The following is a 21,316-nucleotide window of genomic DNA, read 5'->3' as shown; positions in this document are numbered from 1 at the left end:
AAAAAATACGTAATATTTTGGTGAACAAAGGTTGCATGGTCATATCTATACTTGACATAGACTAATCATGAGTTGTGTTTAAAGGCAGTGGACACTATTGGTAATTACTCAAAATAGTTATTAGCATAAAACCTCACTTGGTGACGAGTAATGGGGAGAGGTTGATGGTATAAAATATTGTGAGAAACGGCTCCCTCTGAAGTGACATATTTTTCGAGAAAGAAGTAATTTTCCATGAATTTGATTTCGAGACCTCAGATTTAGTATTTGAGGTCTCGAAATCAACCATCTAAACGCACACAACTTCGTGTGAAATGGGTGTTTTTTCTTTCATTATTATCTCGTAACTTCGACGACCATTATTGAGCTCAAATTTTCACAGGCTTGTTATTTTATGCATAATGTTAAGATACACCAAATGAGAAGACTGGTCTTTGACAACTACCAATAGTGTCCAGTGTCTTTAACCATAACGAGTCCTCTCCGTACATCTCATCAACAACAAACACACTCCCACCTGCATGGTCGGATAGAACTGAACTGCCATCCTAAAAAATGTAACCCCATTTGTTTGAAGATTCTCTCTTGTGAATCGATTTAGAACAACAACTATTCCCCATTAGCATTACGACGGTGGCATGTTTGTGTACAAAACCATTGCGCCCGGTCGACCACACGTCGCAGTTGGAGTGAATAGGAGACTTTCCAACGCTAGGTGGCAGCAGACATACCGGGTAAATTTCCATTGTTTACGTAGTTCTGAACATGCGCATAATTCTGAGAACAATGGATTTACCCGGTAAGTCTGCTGCCCTCTATCGTCCCAGAAAGTCTCCCATTATTAACCTCACTCACATCTCTCATATCGACCATCAGACAAGACTTTGATTATTGGAACAACCTTGCCGCAGTGAAGTCCATCAGCATAATCAGTGGGTTTCTGGTGTTTATCGAACCACTCATATGCATTTTTTATTTCATTTGGGAGGGAGGGGGCGGCCTGTGCAGGGATGGTGTTCCTGCACCGCCCCCCCCCCCCCCCACACCAGTAATGTCCACGTATACCTGAAAAAATAAATTAATGGACAGAATACCAAATTAGGGATAGATGTGTCATTATTGTTGGCAGCCTGGAGCTGCGCCGGTGTCAGATGCAATAATATTGTTTCCGCCGTGCAATATTGTCCGCTCCGCACACTTTTGCATATGCAATCGTGTCCGAGATTATGCAAAAACCGTCCGGCGGACATGTACATTGTAAACGAGCGTGCATGCACTGAACCTACATTTGTACAGCATGGATATTAAATCACGTATTTTTTATGATTGCAGTGAATCGAACATTTCCTATGACATTCATGACATCATGGAGGTAGCATGCACTAATAGCTAACAAAACGGCGAACTTATTGCAAGGACTGTTTTGCACGGGGGCGGACACAACTGCATATGAAAATGTGTCCGGGCGGACAGAAATTGCACTATGCAGTAGCGTCCGGGCGGTCACGATTGCAAATTATGCAAAACCGTCCGGCGGACATTATTGCATATGCAGTAATGTCCTCCGGATAGTATTGCATAGAGGACATAATTGCATGCGACACCGGTGAGTCCCGCATGACATATTATATCCGTAGGTCGATGAAAGTCTGTCCACTAGGTGGAAATTAACATGGGCCGGATAAGTGGGGGGGGGGACACATAAACTCCTATCACTGTCCTTGGCAAATCTGGCCCCGCCCCCATGGAGGAGGATGGTTCAAAAGAGGGCGATACACATGAAGAGCGTAAGTACACATTTCGTCGAATCCGGGGCACCAATTAAGCTGTAGTAAAACGGTTCTTGTTCAACCCCAAATTATTTTAAATTTTACTTACCTCAATCACAGATTTCATTAGAACTTAGGGGGCGAGATGACTGGCATTCCTTATAAACACGTGACGATTACGTAAAAAAAATAGATACCTACACACAGTCGGGTACCCTATTAATCACGACATGCGTTTCTTGAGATGGCTAAACGCCACCATACTATTTTCTGAGATCCAAGATGGCGATGAGCAGAGGTGAGTTGTCCGTGCAGCACAGATTCTTTTTTTAAACTGGTGAAGCTTTTACCGTCTGTTTAGCTATTGGTTGTTGATTTTGTAAATTGCAGTAGTTTTAACGCTGCATTAATGTATGGTAAAGAATTGCTTGATATAAAAACAAATAAGCAATACAACTTCGTGACAAAATAGCCACCGACGACCGTCAATGTTTTCTTTATATACAAATGGCTTAACCAGTTACGATATATTTTGCGTGGTTCATTTATGACTTAGTTTATTACAATACAACTATACTACTTACTAGGCCGAGTGCGCAATTTCCACGTTATTATTGAGTCTGTACACACTAACGTAATTCTGCTAAGCAAGACTTATTATTGCCATGCTGGTTAACGAATACTTTAAGTTAGCAAATTAATATAAATTTGTTTAATTAATATTATTAAATTATTATAAATCATTATGGGTGCGTTCGTTTAGCCAATTTCCACGTTACTATTGAGTCTGTACACACTAACGTAATTCTGCTAAGCAAGACTTATTATTGCCATGCTGGTTAACGAATACTTAAAGTTAGCAAATTAATATAAATTTGTTTAATTAATATTATTAAATTATTATAAATCATTATGGGTGCGTTCGTTTAGCCAATTTCCACGTTACTATTGAGTCTGTACACACTAACGTAATTCTGCTAAGCAAGACTTATTAATGCCATGCTGGTTAACGAATACTAAGTTAGCAAATTAATATAAATTTGTTTAATTAATATTATTAAATTATTATAAATCATTATGGGTGCGTTCGTTTAGCTTCCCTGGGTCGACCCTGGGTCGGGTGAGCCCCTGAGGCCTGACAAGAGCCAATCGAACGATCACACTCGGCCTCTCGTGGTGACGGCATGCACCTCAGGTCACCCCCAAGTGACCCACTCCACAAGCGGGGCACTGGGTGACCCGGGTGAGCCCCCCGTCAAAGCTATTCGAACGCACCGGGGCAGACTGGGGTCGACCCAGGGAAGCTAAACGAAACGCACCCAATATTAATCACCACAGTCACTTACGTGACTCAGCAGCATGCAGAATCACTGTCACTGGACTGTGTTGTGGTGGTCCTAAGCAAGACTTATTCTATTGCCATGCTATAAATACTAAGCACATATTAAAACAGGCTAGTTAATTTAGGGCCCAAAAAAAAAAAATTGTATTGTATATATCTCATCTGGCTGCATTTTTTATTTTCTTAGTTTTATTATGAAATAAAATACTTTCTTTCTTTAAAAATCTTACTCAAACAGAATAATGTCTAACAAGATATTTATATTGCTTTAATAAATAACAAAATAATGATTGAAAAGCATAGGTGGTCAGATAGTACGTAGTAGGCATTTACTTAGTCGTCAGTTGCAGGTAGTTGCCCGTCTGAGTTTACATGTAATTTTTGCCCCAATTTTTTGGTGGATCTAAGACAATGTTTTAAAATTGATTGGTGTGCTACCAAAGTGGTCCAGTAGCATGCACTGCAGCTGACACTATTGGTAGTTATTCAAAATAATTATTAGCGTGAAGCCTTTCTAGGTGACGAGTAATGGGGAGAGATTGATGGTATAAAACATTGTGAGAAACGGCACCCTCTGAAGTGCCATAGTTTTTGAGAAATAAGTAATTTTCCACGAACTTGATTTCGAGACCTCAGATTTAGAACTTTATATGTACGTACAGTAGGTCTCAAAATCAACCATTCAAACGCACACAACTTTGTGTGACAAGGGTGTGTTTTTTTTTCATTATTATCTCGCAAGTTCGAGGACCGATTGAGCTCAAATTTTCACAGGTTTGTTATTTGATGCATATGTTGAGATACACCAACTGTGAAGGCTAGTCTTTGACAATAACCAACAGTGTCCACTGCCTTTAAGTTGACTACAAAAGTTGCCTCGTGTGACAAGGCCCTAAGTATCAAAAGCCCTTGGGTGTATCAAGTGTGTTTTCAATGGGGCTTCAATATTAAAGTTGACTGTAGGTCGATGACTCTCCCCATGCTGATTCTGCTGGTAATAGTGTTATATGGCTATGTTCTTTTAGGGAACTTGTGAAGTTTCTTTATTTTTGACCATACTATTTAAAGGATTTGGGTACTTTTAGTAACACAAAATAACATGTTCACAGATTTACATTAAACTTACACCGTTTGAAGATAATGATAGTAGAAAGCTTACCTTAAAAAACTAGTTGCTGAGGTGCTGTAGTATTTGAGAATTGAGTAAAACAATGTAATGAAAATACGTTTTTACACGCTAAAATAATTTTCGTCTCATGATCACTGAGACATAAATTATTTTCATGACATTGTTTTACTCATTTCTCAAAAACTACAGAACCTCAGCAAGTAATATTTTAAGGGAAGCTTTCTACTATAATTATCTTCAAACCGTGCAAGTTTAATGTAAATCTGTGGACATGGTGTATTTTGTTTTACAAAAAGTACATAGACCCTTTAATGAGTTACAACAATTTGTTTGCAACCGTTAGGTCATGGACCGCATCATGCCCCAGCGCAGGGTTAAAAAGTTTAAATGACTAAAATAAAGTTTTAATTGTCCGACTTAATCCTTCCAGGTATATTCGTTGTTGCTGCTAAGCGAACCCCCTTCGGAGCGTTTGGAGGGAAGCTAAAAGACCTATCGCAGACAGATCTTTGTGAAGTGGCAGCGAAAGCTGCCCTCGCTGCTGGGAATATCAATCCAGAGATCGTCGACAGCACATTCGTTGGAAATGTTGCTCAGGTATGTTCAGGGGCTCAAATTTCCACAAGTCTGTCTGGGCTTGTAGATTAAGTGCCAAAGGAACGCATGGCCTTGGATCGGACGAGTTGGTCTTTGAAAAGCTTATGAAACCGTTTGTTATAAAATGCAAATGGTTAAGATAGATAATTTAAAAGTAGAATAAATTGATCCACATGTACATCGAAATTGCACGGTTTTCCTTATATGTCGTGAAGAAACACGGCTGGCCATTTTGTGGAGTAAAAAGTTTGACTCCACAAAATGGCCGACCTTGTTACTTTGCGATGTAAAAGGGAAACCGTGCACTTTCGAGTGACACTTTTGTGGATCATTATATGCTATTTTTAAAATATCTTTTTAACCATATATGTATTTCATAACAAACGGTTTCAAACGCTTTTCAAAGACCAATTCGACCAGGGCAACCTGTTCTTTTAAGATAAGCTCCCAATTTCATAGAGCTGCTTTGACAGTAGAATTTGTTCTTTCCATTTCGTACACCTCTAACCCTAAAGCACACGAAAAGGTATGCTAGTTTGAAGAAAAAATGATAAGTGTAACTATATACATATATCAATGGTGACTGGGCAACTTGGTCGCCTAATTTTTCTTGCTAACCTGGGAAATATGCTAAATACTTAAGAAAATTTGTCTGCTGCATGTACTACAGTTAAAATTGAATTAAGCAGCGCTATATAATTGAACCCAGGACTCGAACCTACACTTAGCTGATCAGAAACACCAGCCGTCGATTTCACAAAACTCTTCTTAACTTACGACTAATCTTAGGACTTAGGACAAGTCCCAACCCTGCACTGTAACATGCAGACCTAAGTAAGGACGAGTTACGCATCCTAACTCGAGATAAGACGAGTCCTAACTCTTTGTGAAATCGACTCCAGGGCTCGGTCTTGGGTTCCGATCCACTCCACAACGACACGCTGTTAGTTTTTGTCTTCAATGTTTTATATCAACAGACATCCCCTGATGCCGCATATGTTGCAAGACATGTGGCTCTTCGGTCTGGTGTCTCAGAAGATAAACCTGCTTTGACTGTTAATCGCCTATGTGGGTCCGGGTTCCAGTCCATAGTCAGTGGAGCTCAGGTAACTAATATCAAGTATTGAACAAAGAAAAATTTCGTTATACTATCGTAAGCTCCTGTTGGTTTTTGTTATTGCCAATCATTTTAAGAGTGATTACCAATAGTGTACAGGGTTTGCCCTTTACTCTTTCGGTGACAAGCCAGCAGTACCAGGGCCCTATTTCATAGAGCTGCTAAGCACAAACATTTGCTTAGCATGAAATTTCTGCCTTGATAAAAACAGGATTACCAACCAAATTTCCGTGTGTTACATATTGCTCGTTACGGGTATTCAGCTGATGTTTGCTTATCCTGTAAATCACGTGGAAATTTGGTTGGTAGTCCTGTTTTTATCAAGGCAAAAATGTTATGCTTAGCAAATTTTTGTGCAGCTCATATGTCCAATGAAATGTCAGCACTGAACTAGCCATCGAGACAAGAGAGACTATGGGTGCGTTCGACTAGCTTCCCTGTGTCGACCCCGCGGTGAGCCCCTGACAAGAGCTAATCGAACGATCACTCACCCTATCGTGGTGACTAGTGCTGGGCGAATAGTGAAACTTTTATATTCGAATACCGCTGGCCAACTATCCGAAATTAACCGGATATTTGAATAGTTTTTTTTTTGCCGATAGAGGGCGCTATAATAAAAAAAAAAATTTAAAACATATTTAAAATATTTTTTTTTGCCGCTAGAGGGCGCTGTTCGTTTGTGAATGAGATCGTATGGGCGGATTGATATTAGTTTTAGACAGTGTCACTCGGTTCATTCATAAAAATAACCGGATGTAATTTAAAGATGGCGATTTGCTTTTTCTTTTGATCGTGATTGACTCTACGTGAAGGAAAACTTTCGTAATCTCTGAACAAATTACGTCAGAAATGTCATTGTTTAACTCTTCACGGAGGTGAGCATAGTTAAATACTTAATTTATGCTGTTTTATGCTGTCTTAATAGAAGTTTCATAAGGATTCAGACAAAACATTCCTATCAGTTGTTGCCCGACGTCCGCGGATATTCGGATATTAAAAGAATATCCGGTTACTTGGTTGTAATTACTCAACTAACCGATTTATAAATAGGTATTCGCGCCCTACGCGGATATCCGGTTAAGAAAAGAAAGGCATTCGCGGTTACGGATAGGAAAACATATTCGCCATTAACCGGATATTCGAATAATTCGCCCAGGCCTAGTGGTTACGTCCATGCACCTGGTGCCAGCCCCCAAGTGACACACTCCACAAGCAGGGCACTTGGGGCTGACCCGAGTGAGCCCCTGGAATGACGTCAAAGCTATTCGAACGTACCGGGGGCAGACCGGGGTCGACCCAGGGAAGCTAATCACACCCTATATGAGAGAATTTGAACTAGCATTTGGCAAACAACTGTTAGGGGGAACACTGGTATACCTTCCCTTTAAAGGGTCTATGTACTTTTTGTAGGACAAAAAACACAATGACCACAGATTTACACTAAACTTACACAGTTTGAAGATAATGATAGTAGAAAGCTTCCCTGAAAATATTGCTTGCTGAGGTGCTGTAGTTTTTGAGAAATTAGTAAAACAATGTCATGAAAATAATTTCCGTCTCAGTGATCATGAGGCGAAGATTATTTTAGCAAGAAAAACATATTTTCATGACATTGTTTTACTCATTTCTCATAAACTACAGCACCTCAGCAAGTAATATTTAAGGTAAGCTTTCTATTATTATTATCTTCAAACGGTATAGACGATGTGACCTATGTTTACATTCAAACCGCCCTCTGTTGACAAAACACTATATACGTCATGTTTCGCCGGGCACTGAGTTGCGCAGTCATAGTAAGATTGCGTACACTTTCTAGCTGGCTGCCAAAACACAAAGGTTTTGCCCGGCGGTATGCGCGCGAATCATGTAATGGTTTTCGTGTGACCTCAGAGGTCACATCTTCTATAAGATTAATGTAAATCTGTGGACATTGTGTTTTGTATTACAAAAAGTACATAAATCCTTTAAAGACGCAAGTGACACATGACTGGGACCATAATGACAGCATTGGTTTATTATTTTTTCAATATCAGGATATTTTAACAGGAGATGCAGAGGTAGTTCTGACTGGCGGCACAGAGAATATGAGCATGGCTCCCTACACCGTCCGAGGCACTCGCTTTGGGACTAAACTGGGAGTGGACCTCAAGGTTGGTGGCCATCTTTGTCTTGTACCCAATCCACACACTAATAATTAAAGGGTGAAAAGTCATCAGTGAAAATGGACCATACCATTTTCACTTCAATCTTGGCATGGCCCCTTACATCGTAGGAAGCCATCTTTGTCTTGTACCTAATCCACACACTAATAATTAAAGGGTGAAAAGTCATCAGTGAAAATGGACCATACCATTTTCACTTCAATCTTAGCATGGCACCTTACATCGTAGGAAGCCATCTTTGTCTTGTACCTAATCCACACACTAAAAATTAAAGGGTGAAAATTTATCATTGAAAATGGACCATACCATTTTCACTTCAATCTTGGCATGGCCCCTTACATCGTAGGAAGCCATCTTTGTCTTGTACCTAATCCACACACTAATAATTAAAGGGTGAAAAGTCATCATTGAAAATGGACCATACCATTTTCACTTCAATCTTGGCATGGCCCCTTACATCGTAGGAAGCCATCTTTGTCTTGTGCCCAATCCACACACTAATAATTAAAGGGTGAAAAGTCATCAGTGAAAATGGACCATACCATTTTCACTTCAATCTACGCATGGCCCCTTACATCGTAGGATACCATCTTTATCTAGTACCCAATTCACACCCTAATAATTAAAGGGTGAAATTTGTCAGTGAAAATTTGTCAGTGCCTGGCTGTGGCTGCTGAATGCGCCGTAGCACTTTGTAAACCCTTATAAGGTGCTACATAATTGAGTCTCAGAATTCCTATTTTAAATATTTATCTTTCTGTATATTAAAATAATGAATAGGGTAGATGGCCTTAGCTTTCGATCTAGTCCGGACCTTCTTCAGAGGCATAAAAACAAGTACAATACATATCCATTTATAGAAAAAGAGAGGGGGAAGGGATTAAAGGAAAGGACCTAGAAAGAAGTGGGAAAATAACAGCCAATCAAAGTTTCTATTTCAGAAACAATAATGGTGGCTATGAACCAATATGAGTGGAGTGGCGAGGACAAAGGATGTTTAGTATGAAAGGATGGGTTACTGGACCATATAAGTGGTAAAATGTATCTTTCTGTATATTTGTATACTAAGCGCATTGGTAGATATTTCGTAGCGTGTTCTTCGCTGGAATATTTTATGACTAAATGAAATTACGAACATTACTACGAGCTTGGCTGCCTTGCCTGCTTAGTGTAAACAAAAAGGGGACAACACTTTGTGGCAACAAAAATTATAATGTACTTAACTTGTAGGAATTAATTAATTGACTTGTAGCTGCGGTGTGCCTATTAGCTGTGTGCACACCACAGCAACAAGAGTTCTAGGAAAAGTAATGTGAAATAAGTTTCAAATTGAAAATGATTGTTGGTTGTACTGAAAGCGATAGTTGTTTAAAAAACAATATACATTCAACTGGTTTGGTTAGTTTGCTGTGCCTGCTCAGTAGTAGAAATACTAAGTGTGAGAGTGAGAGCGTGTGCAGGCGAGCGTTATCAACCTCGTTCCCAGGGGTGATCAATCTCACCGCGCCATTTTTCCCCAGCATGCCTTGCTCGATCATAACCCCTGGAATTGGCAAATTTAAATGTGCTATTATGCTAGCACATTTAAATGAGCCATAAATGAGCGTACATATTCATTATTCAATCTTTTCTACGCGCGCCAAATGTTTTTCGTCTTATTAAAGAATGTTTTTGTTTTTTAAAAACGTGTTCGTGTCATAAAAAATGCGGGCGTGATCAACAGAAAAATATCTTAAAACTATGCGCACACGCACTTGACATCTAATGCATAACCAATTTCCTGAGCCAATCAGAGTTGTTTCCTAGTACATCCCTCCCAGGGGTTAGTGACGAGAGGTATCGATACAGTGCACTGCCCATGGTAGTGAGGCTGGAGCGTTATATACCTGTGGAGTTGGAGTGACGTAATGAAAAGAATGGATGAGAACCCCCTGAGTGTGTTTAACGGGACAAAGGAAAATACTGTAATGGCCACTACAGATACGTGCGCGATAGACTTGCTGTATAAGACACTGTCTTGCCTTGTGTTCTACAGCTTGAAGATTCCTTGTGGGCGACACTTACTGACTACCACATTAAAACCCCTATGGGAATGACCGCCGAGAAACTGGGTGCAAAATACGGCCTGACCAGAGAAGATTGTGATAAATTCTCACTGTTGTCACAGCAACGGTGGAAGAAAGGTAAAAATAGATAATTGTACTAAATTTGTTTATTAATCTATTTTATTTACTTAATATGGAAATACATGTTGATTGAATTGAATATAGTTGAAGCTAAGCATTACAAAATGTACATGTTTTCCTGGTGATGTTATTACAGGAATGATTTCGGGGTAGAAACCTGGGCCCAATTTCATAAAGCTGGTTAGCAGAAAATACTGCTTGAAAAAAGTTCTCTGCATTTTTAAATGGATATGTGTGCCCTATAAATGAACATTGTTATTACTATCTTGCTCAAGGACACGAGAGCCATGATCAGGCGGGGCCCGAACCCACACTCCAGAACTTGAATTTGATGCTCTCAACCACTCAGCCTTGACACTACGTTTGATTTTTTAATTATGATTTATTTTTCAGCCAATGACGAAGGACGGTTCAAAGCTGAGATGGCCCCTATTGAGATAAAGACCAGAAAGGGGGTTCAGGTCATCGATACCGACGAACATCCCCGAGAAACAACTCTGGAGAGTTTGGCAAAACTTCCTCCAGTCTTCCAGAAGAACGGACTGGTTTCTGCCGGAAATGCCTCAGTGAGTTCAGGCTAGCAGCTGATTTCACGAAACACAAGGATTAATCCTAACTCGAGTTAGGACGAGTAACCCCTCCTAGCTTAGGATGGGTTCAATACGTCCTACGTATTTGGATATGGAACTGAACCCGTCCCAAGTCCTAAGATTAATCCTAAGTTGGGAAGAGTTTGGTGAAATCGACGGCTGATACTTCACGAAGGCAATTGCCTCCATGCCCCCTGGCCATTGCCTTGGTGCCCTTGAAATGCTCCAGTAGAAACTTACAATTTTCTCATAGGGTGGCCTTTACTAAGATTCAAATTTTGGAGGAAAGAAACTGAAATATTTTTACACAACCACAGTGAAATGTTTTGTCAAAATGCTTCTTACTTTAAAAAAGCTGCTGTAGGCTTCTAAACCAAAAGTTTTTGATGCAGCTGGTGGAGCCATTTTAATCTTGAGGTCACAGGTTCAAGTCTCGCTCTATTTAACGGCACTGGACACTATTGGTAATTGTCAAAGACTAGTCTTCTCACTTGGTGTACCTCAACATATGCATACAATAACAAACCTGTGAAAATTTGAGCTCAATCGGTCATCAAAGTTGCGAGATAATATTGAAAGAAAAATAACCCTTGTCACACGAAGTTGTGTGCGTTTAGATGGTTGATTTCGAAACCTCAAGTTCTAAATCTGAGGTCTCGAAATCAAATTCGTGGAAAATTACTTCATTCTCGAAAACCGTGGGACTTAAGATGGAGCTGTTTCTTACAATGTTTTATACCATCAACCTCTCCCCATTACTCGTCACCAAGAAAGGTTTTATGCCAATAATTATTTTGAGTAATTACCGATAGTGTCCACTGCCTTTTAACTTATTTATCTCTCTTTCCTTAGGGTATATGTGATGGAGCTGGCGTCGTAATTCTAGCGAGTGAGGAAGCCGTTGCCAAACACGGCCTGACACCTCTAGCCAGGCTCGTCAGCTACCATGTTTCGGGCTGCGACCCGAGCATCATGGGTATTGGACCAGTGCCAGCGGTCCGACGAGCGCTGGAGAAGGCTGGGCTAAGCATCGCAGATATGGATCTATGCGAGGTAAGGTTGAAGATTGGATTAGGTATCACCTTTGACCGCAAAACGCCCTATGTGTTAATGGATTATAGCATGCGTGTCGATACGTGTGAACATGTCGAATACATGTGAACTGCGTGTCGTTGCGCCGATACACTCCCCTGCTGATTCGCGGAAAATGTGGTCAAATGCACAAAATAATAATAAATTATTATTACTGCGCTTGATACTGCGCTTTGAGGAAAATAGAACGAAAAAAGCTGTTACCAGCTGCTTACCAACTTAAAAGACCAGGGCCCAATTTCAAAGAGCTGCTTAAGCACATTGTTTTGCTTAAGCAAAAAAATCCTTGCTTAGTAAATTACCGGCCAAGACTCCACTCAATTGTTATGCTACGTAAACAACAGTTAAATACCAGTTACAAGCAATGTATATGGCATAAAATTTTGGCCAGTAACATGTGTTAAATAAGCAAGCTAATTTCTTGCTTAAGCAGATTTTGTGCTTAATCACCTCCATAAAATGAATAGAGAGAGGGAGAGAGACTCAGAAAGCCCACAGCACCCCTTGTTTTTTTCTATGTGCTGTCTGACTCTCTATCTATTCACGTATTTCCACTTCACTGCTTATGTTACACTTTAGTTACCTTTTCATGGTTGTTGCATTGTCATTCTTAGCCTTCGAGAAAGACTTTCCTATTGTGGAAACATCAGGCCATAAGGTTTATCGCGAATAGCAAAATATCAAGAGAGGGCGCTGTTGAACCCACACAAAGGTATTGGCGTTACGTGCGCGAGTCGTAGAAACTGCATAGAAACCGCCCAATATTCCTTCCCACACTGCATTGCGGTTCTGAATCGTGATAAACCTTATTAACTATTTTTTGCCTAGATACTCTTTGGTGAATTCAATTTTTAATGGAGTTTCTGTCTGCTGTTTTATTCCACCAAGGTCAATGAAGCCTTTGCTGCGCAGTTCTTGGCCGTCCAAAAGGAGCTCGGGCTAGACATTGAGAAGACTAACACCAATGGGGGCGCTGTTGCACTGGGCCATCCCGTTGGCGCTTCGGGAAGTCGGATAACCGCCCATCTTGCTCATGAAATCAGGTGAGTTGACTTAAAGGCACTGGACACGTTTGGTAAACTGTCAAAGACCAGTATTCTCACTTGGTATATCCCAACATATGCATAAAATAACAAACCTGTGAAAATTTGGGCTCAATTGGTCATCAGAGTTGCAAGAGGAATTGAAAGAAACAACACCAGTCAAAGTCTTTATTATTTGAGTAAGGAATTACCTCTTTCTCCAAAACTATGTTACTTCAGAGGGAGCCATTTCTCACAATGTTTTTAAACAATCAACAGCTCTCCAATGCTCGTTACCAAATAAGTTTTTATGCTAACATTTATTTTGAGCAATTATTATTGCTTTTAAAGAGATCTTCATTAAGCTGAAAATACTGCTCAACAAATGTGCCATATTTTACTCCCTTTTCATTGTTTACTTTTACTGTGTTCATGACAATGTTTTGTTCCCCCTTCTAAAGGGGTGAGGTTTTCTGCTTTTTAAAAATTGTTTGTGAAATTCACTGCTGCGTATTTAATTGCTCCTGCATCTCTAATTTCTCCATGAAGTTGGTAAACTGTTGTACTTTTAGGCTGTATTATATGTATTGATGTAATTTTTATTGGCTATATTTTGATTTTGTGATTTAATTTGGTGCTTTGCTCAAGGCATAAGTGGTATGACTGGGACACGGTCTAAGTGAACATGAGGGTACTAACAATAATAATAAAATAACAGAAACTTATGTTGCGCCAAAGTCCGCCAAAAAGACCCTCAAGGCGCTTCACATAGGTACAATTTAAGAAGAAAAAAAACAAAGGCTAAAATGAACTAAGTTAAGTAATTAATCATTAACAAACCTAAGATATTAAAAAAAACAGCAATACATTAAAAAAAAAAAAAAAAAAAAAAAAAAAACGCTTAAAAGTCTTGAAATGAACCATCCCTTAAACCTGGACCAGCCAGAAGCAGATCTAAGCAAACAAATTACAATATTGAGTAAACTTAAACCAAACAGTAACTAAAAACTGGAAGGCAATACAAACATTTAGAAAAACAAGTGGGACTAAGGATTTTGAAGGAAGCCAGTAGCAGTTCTAAGCAAACACATAACAACATTACTACTTCTTCTCTCGTATGTCGAGAATTTTTTAATTTTTTTTTATATCCAAAGTACTGTGAAGCAGCCACTCTCTAGTAGTGGCCTCATCCACTTCCATCAGATAATAATATCAATATTTTGATTTTTTTCACAGGCGTGTTGGTGGAAAATACGCAGTCGGATCGGCTTGTATCGGTGGAGGACAAGGCATTGCTGTAATTCTTGAAAATATGGAGTAACTGGGACATCAAAATCAAAGAAGTTGAACTGTCTATGGTCTGAATGACAGTGGCACTGAGCAAAATGAGTTATGTGCTACTTCTATGTAATTTCATGACCTGTGACCACTTTCATACCCCTGCTTAACGGTAAGCACATTTTCATGCTATTTACAGCAAAACAATTTGCTTCAAGTGTAAGTATTTTTCAGAGGTTATCAAGAAATGTAGGCGCACAGCCGTCGATTTCACCAAACCCTTCCTAACTTAGGATTAATCTTAAGACTTACATGTAGGGTGAGTGAATTTCCATATCTAAAGATGTCAGGACGCATTGAACCCATCCTAAGTTAGGACGGGTTACTCGTCCTAACTCGAGTGAGGATTAATCCTAGCATTTTGTGCAATCGGCTGCCGGTTCACTATCAATTTATATTGTATGTCATCCATTTTCATACAGTAAGCACCAGTAGTTTAGCATGCCTTTTGTTGGCTTACGGTAAGCAGGGCTATGACGTTGAAACTCGCGCAATAAGCACAAAATCAGCAATTCAGCAACTCCATTAAACTTTGGCCATATCCTGTGTGTGTGTGCTCAAAAGTTTGAGAGAAGTCACTTGTCATTTTGTTAAACCTTCAATATGAATATGTCACAGTGCGTAAAACAAAGATGGTGGAATAAATTTTTGAGCCTTCTACGTAAATTTCTGATAATTATTTATTTTCCCTCTGGATCCAGAAATAATATAATCATAACTTCATAGATACCAACATTACCCATAAAAATATGTGAGACCAGGGGTGGATTTTACACAGAGTTAAGACGAGTTACTCGTTGTAACTTAAGAATAACCTTAAGCTTTTAGTATCTCCTAGGACTAGTCCTAAGTTAGGATTAGTCCTAACTTGTTGTCAAATCGACCCTTAACCACAGTATTCACTTTGATACCTAGGAACGTTATGTACGTTTTTGTGTTTGGATAATATTCATTGAGTTCTAGGTTTTGTATTTTTGCATTGCGTGTAAAAATTGTTTTCTCTTCTTCTTTGTTTATGAAAGACCAAATTTGTGTTCAGTGGTTTTACTAAAAGGTTTTACTGATTTGCAATTCCATAAGCTGTAGGGTTATATGTGCCTCAACATTGCAATGTACATAAAGATGAACAAATAAATCTACTCGGATTTATATAACCAAGTCAAGATTTATATAACCAAGTCAATTTGTATCGTTTTATTTTGCGGCGGTCAAGCACATTGGACCTTCTGTTGCTTGTCCTGTGCGTTGTGTTATCCGTGTACAAAAACTGTAATACATTTGTCGCAAAGAGAAGTGCTTTGCCCAGGTGTTTTTGTATTGTTTTATTTTGTGGCGGTCAAGTGCACTGCACCTCAAGTTCTGTTGTTTGTCAACAGCATAGTCATGACACTTGTGTCCTTTTAAAGCAAGACACTTAACCATTGCTGCTCTATCCTTTGGATGGGACCTAAAGCTGTAGGTCCTGTACGTTGTGTTCTGCGCGTAGCAAGAAGCTGTAGGTCCTGTACGTTGTGTTCTGCGCGTAGCAAGAAGCTGTAGGTCCTGTACGTTGTGTTCTGCGCGTAGCAATAAGCTGTAGGTCCTGTACGTTGTGTTCTGCGCGTAGCAAAACTCGCTGACATGTGTCGCTATTAGAGAAGTGGTTAGCCCAGGTGTTTCTGGTAGTGGATGTTGAATGCGCCACAGCACCATGTATGTTGCTACATAAATGCGTATTAAAGTTCATAAAATTTCTCTTTTTTAGTTAAAGTGCCTTGAGTAAATTATCAGTAGATCTGTGCGCTATGTAAGGCTCTGGTAGAGTTATCACAAAGACACAAAAAAACTGATAAATTTTGAGTAACCTTTTGCAGATCTTTTACTCCACAAACTCAACTACATGTGCGTATAATTCCTCTTTGGCGAACAGTTTACTAACAGTTGGCTTACAGTTTACTTTAAAAGTACATAAATTTGCAAAACTTACACATTTTACCTGATAAAATTGTTAAATTAGGAACTTATATACATTGAGTACAGGAAATATTTTTCAGATCAAAATTTACAGTTAATTTTTCAATAATGCAATATGAAAGTGATGTCATTCTATTTCTTTGTGGAATTTTCAGTACATATAAGTGCTATTGAGTATTATTTACATTTGAATAATAAATGAACTATCAAAACATTCAGGGAATTCAGAAGAAAACGAAATAATGAAATACAGTATCAGATAGACAAAAAACAATTGGCAAAACTAGATGTGTAATGAAGAGAGATGTGTAACTATCTTTTAAACATAAAATACAAAATACAAAATCTTTTTTGTAATATACAGAATTGGTAGGGCTTTCAAAATAAACGCAGACAGGGTTTGCGATTTGTGTGATCATCAACAAACCTGTGAAAATTTGTGCTTTAACGGAGTGGTTCTAGTACATTGTATATTAACTTTATTATCAGTAAGCTTTCAGATTAAAATTAAACAATGGTGTTTTTATCCTTACAAATATTTTAGTAATCGATGATCTCCCCTTCCTCAAGAGACGTTCCTAATTTCTGAAGGAGCACGCCCTCAAGTGTTTTACTTTCCTCTTCGTAGCCGTGGTCACTTTTATTGCCTGTCTCTGCATCTTCGTGGTGGTAAGAATCACCACGTTGCTCTCTGTCTGTTGCCTGGGGATGTGCTTCCAATAGTCCTAGGGGTTCATCAACGTATACTTGTGACATGTAAAACAGATTGGACCGGGACTGGTTAGTGTTTTCTTCGACCTCTTCGAGATCTTCTGTCCTGCCTTCAATTATTACGTCATCGTCATCGGGAGACAATTTGTGACAGGAGATAACTGGAGGTACATCTTCCTCACCATCTGATAGTAGATGTTGAGGAGGGGGTGAGGTGGAACTGGGATCTCCATATTGGTCGGTTCTTCGGGATTCAGGCATGAAGAGAGCAAAGGCTTGAAGCCCGTTCAGGTCTGAGTCAATGGTTCCGCTTTCTGCCAGGAACTGAAGGGTTTCATCAGTCAGGGTCTGCGGAATGAAGAACCGAGGAGTGTCCTGACCGGGATGCAGTGCATCTTGAATCTCGGAGTAGTCTTGGATTGGACTTAGATTGGGTGGATACCCATAGGGTTCAATGCAAATCTTGTCATCGGAACCCAAGACAGCAGCGGCATCTGGTAACTCACTCTTGATGTCAACTTGAGAGGAGACTACAGTATCAGTGTCTTCCCTGTAAACATCACAGTCGCCTTGCTGAGAAAATGTTGACGCATCCCTGAAGCAGTCGGTTGTACAAACACTCAGCTCAGACACAACAGGTGGCGTCTCCACAAAGGCGCAACTTGTCATTTCGACTGGCCAGCCCTCCTCGTCTTCGACCTTGGGTACCGTCTTTCCCTCGACGGCCCCTACCTGAGCAGTTTGGACGATGCCGTCCCATGTGGACATAAGCAGCTTCTGGAAGCATTTCTTATCCTTGGAGGGACCTGTTCTCGAGGGAGTGGCCAGCTCATTTGTCATGACTTTAAATCCTTCATCGTTCGTGAGGGTTTCAGGACTCTCGCTTGTCTCTTTCCACTTGAGGTAGGTGCACCGGTAGCAATCCTCCCAAGTCTGGGCTGAGAGCGAAGCAAGTGTTCGGCGTCCTACCCGGGCCAAAGGAGATGCTGAGGAGGCAGTGTCTGGCAGACTGCTGAGCGAGTCTGAATCTCGTCTTGTCCTTAAACGTGTCTTTCTTCGAGAATCGAAGTCTATCGAGGTGAGGCTTCCGGATGCAGGATCGGTTGTGCTCTCTGGTGAAACCTTTGCCTTCTTGATTATTCTTCGTCTCTTGTGATGTCGCCTCTTCATTTTCGTCTTTGTTTTCTTCTTGGGACTCTTCTTAGAAGCACTTTGATGTCCCTTTACATGCTGTTTTTCTTCTGTCTGGCTTCGGTTCTTTTCTTTACCTTTGTTTTTCGTAGAGAGTTCTTTAGTCTCAACCATTTTTTCTTCGCGCAAACTTTTGTCCTTCATTTTTCCTAAGCGCCCGGCAGACTCAGCTAAGGACTCGGCCAGAACCACCGACGAGCTCCGTCGTTTGTGCCACATCGTTCTGCCTGATGGTGGTGACCGTACAGGCTTCTTTCTCAGACCAAGCATCTTCAATACCTTTTGCCACAACGGGGCAGCAGGTCTCTGCCTCATTTGTCCATCGTACAGCCTTCTTGGTGACGCTCGTGGACGTCCACTAGGAGAGCTGGTCGCAGTCTCTGCAGCCTTGTTGAGACCCTGTCTGGAACTGGTCGTCTTGGAGTATTTGGTTGACAGGTTGTCAGAGTCGCTACTGCGGCTTTGAGATGCGCGCTGATGAAGTCGCTTAGATGGACTGTTCACGTTGCTCCCAATTTGCGACTTCACATTTGGTGTGCCTGGGATGACTGTCTTTCTAGCCTGTTTCTTATGTTTGTTTGAGTTACTCTTGAGACAATTCTCGGGTGTCCTTGGGGTCTTACATGGTGTACTCTTGCTTGGTGAAGCTTCCAGTTTCCTTCCAGCCTTCAATGACGACCCTGAAGAAGATATTGAAGATGGGGGTGATTCATCTCCATCGGTCTCACTTCCAAATATATTTTTTGATAAGTCACGGGTTTCTGGATTTCCCAACTCGTCTGTACTTTTCAAATATCCTTCTGAATCAAATCCTCCATGGTTAAGTTTTACACAAGTAGCTTTTCTTTTACTCTTTATTTCAGGTTTGGTTTGCAAATCTTCCTTTCTGATGTCCTCTTCGGTTGTCGGACTTCTCAATGTTCCATCTGTGGGGTGTCCCGATCCTTCTGTTACAGATGCCTGGACGTTCATTTTAGACAAGCCACCAGTCCGTGGGTTTCTAATTCTCCTTGTGAATTGTAAAGGCGATCTTCTTGGCCCAGGATGCCAAGTCTCGTCACCATCATTATCTTCATCCGACTCTGCCTCTATGTATTTTACGGAGGATTTATTATTACCTCCTCTTCTTTGTCTTTCTGTAGCATGATCTTCTTGTACCTTATTGTAATCTTCCGGCTCTGGTTCATGTCTAAGTGGCGCTGACTTCACGGCACAATTTTCCGAAGTCTCCCCGTTCTTGCAGACGTCACTTGTTGATACATTCAACTCCTTATTGTCTAACGGTGTCTCAGATTGAGATTGGTCTTTCGATCCTTCCTCACCAGTCTCCCTGCCTTTATTCACTCCTAACACTGATGGTGCCTTAGGGAAGTACATGCACTTGACAGTAACTGAACTGTCAAGAAACTTCACATAGCTACTTTTTGGTAAACCGGAAACGCTTTTGTTGCATTGTCGTTCAGAGTCGTCTAGTTGAGTGGCTTTGATTTTTATATGAGGTTTGGTTTTCGATGCAGCATCACTAAGATTTCCCTTTCCATTTGAAGTATTACGTTTGTCTATGTACCCATCTCCATTAGTCTCAGATGCTACCAAGGTCTTTGAATGTTTTGTTCCTTCTTTGGACCCATTTGTGACTCCATCTTTTGTGGTCTCATTGGTGGTTGTACCTGTCAACTTCTTACTGTTACCTTCCGCAAGTACTTCATTTTTGTTCTGAATGGTCTTCCTGTCCGATCCCGCGCAACGTCTTTCAGCACCCTTGTGTTTGTTGTCAGTGTTTGAATTGATGTCACCTTTAACTTCATGGTCTGAAGGCGGGGCATCAATCCTTGTCTTTGGAGGATTTTGCATTTCGGTTTTTCTCAAGAGAAATAGAAGCTGTTTCTGTGTTGGCATCGGGTATGGCAAGCGAACCCCAGTTAACTCGTCGAACTTCCTCAACACATTCGACGCTGGTGTTGCTACTGCTGCTGCGGAAGGTCTCTGTCCTTTAGAACCAGAGCTCCCTTGATCTTGTCTCTCAATGGTTCTTGATCGCCCCGCACTTTCTTGGTTGGTCTTTTGTGTTGCTGCTGTTTGTGGCTGACAGCCTGTTTGAGGTCGGTTCATTTTTTGGTTGTGTTGTTGGATTTGCACGAGTCCTTGTGGAGTTTGAACAAAAAGTGTGCCATTAGGAATGAAGGAAGACGGAGCAACTCTAGCTTGTATAGCGCTAGATGTGACATGTTGCTCTCTAATTGTTCCACAGGGGTGCTTCGTGACCCGAACTTGACGCGGATGCTGTCGAGGTGGTGGTGGTTGTAGGGATGGTGGCGCCCTTCTCTGAGGGAGTGGTGAGTTTATTAAAGACCGTCCAGTTTGTGGAGTCAACTGAGGTGGTTGTGTTTGAGTAGTAGGCATTGATGGAGCTGTCTGGTTCTGGTAAGAAGCTATAGACCCCCTGCATTGGCGGCCATTGCTGAGCTCAGCCGACGGAAAGGTGTGCGCTTGTACGCGCCGCGCACAACTCCCAGCCAATGATGGATCTTCATTTGATCTCAGTGAGGGCCCTGTATGGGCTTGTGACGTCATATCCAAGGGGACTATCTGAGATGGCGCTGCAAAAACGGCTGGCCGTATTAGCTGATTGCCTGTCTTCACTGAGGGTTGTTTCAGCCTGACATATTGAGGACTCATCTGATTCCATGGCTGGGGTTGTGTAAACCTCTGCTGCAGAGATGGTGGTCTGTTGATTCCGAAACTTCTTTGTCCACCGGGATAAGTTGATTGAACAGCCGTCTGTTTATACTGCGCTGGCCCGCCTGTTGACGCGTGGGGTGCTCGATAGAGAACAGGTGAATTTGTTGGAACAAACTGAGGTCTGACTGAGGCAATTTGTGGACGAGCAAACTGAGTTTGATGTGCTCCTTGTTGGGCAGTCGCAACTTTACGCGCCAGAACCATGTATTGAGGTCCTGTATTTGCCAGTATTCGGACAGGTGGGGAAGTTGTTTTAGCTTTAGGCAGCGAAGAGTGGTTGTCGGTCTGCTTGTTAAAGTGGTTGACAAATGAACTCGTTTGCAGGTTTTGTTCGGGTGGGCATGACCTTTTGAAGTAAGATGGGGCGAGGAGTCT

General features: G+C 40.9%; 1 protein-coding gene across 1 annotated transcript; it reads left to right on the top strand.

Annotated features, from left to right (window-relative positions):
- The first annotated feature begins 1,923 nt into the window (after positions 1-1,923).
- On the top strand, positions 1,924-15,509 carry LOC117305877 (3-ketoacyl-CoA thiolase, mitochondrial-like). The gene is made up of 9 exons (XM_033790762.1): positions 1,924-2,067; positions 4,671-4,837; positions 5,815-5,943; positions 7,988-8,104; positions 10,152-10,299; positions 10,696-10,868; positions 11,745-11,945; positions 12,873-13,027; positions 14,243-15,509. Exons 1-9 carry the CDS (start codon positions 2,052-2,054, stop codon positions 14,325-14,327), a joined length of 1,191 nt encoding a protein of 396 aa, XP_033646653.1. The 5' UTR covers positions 1,924-2,051; the 3' UTR covers positions 14,328-15,509.
- The last annotated feature ends 5,807 nt before the right edge of the window (positions 15,510-21,316 follow it).

The sequence above is a fragment of the Asterias rubens genome, unplaced genomic scaffold (genome assembly GCF_902459465.1).
Source record: "Asterias rubens unplaced genomic scaffold, eAstRub1.3, whole genome shotgun sequence".
Classification (NCBI taxonomy): Eukaryota; Metazoa; Echinodermata; class Asteroidea; order Forcipulatida; family Asteriidae; genus Asterias; species Asterias rubens.
This window is presented reverse-complemented; position numbering and strand designations above follow the sequence as displayed.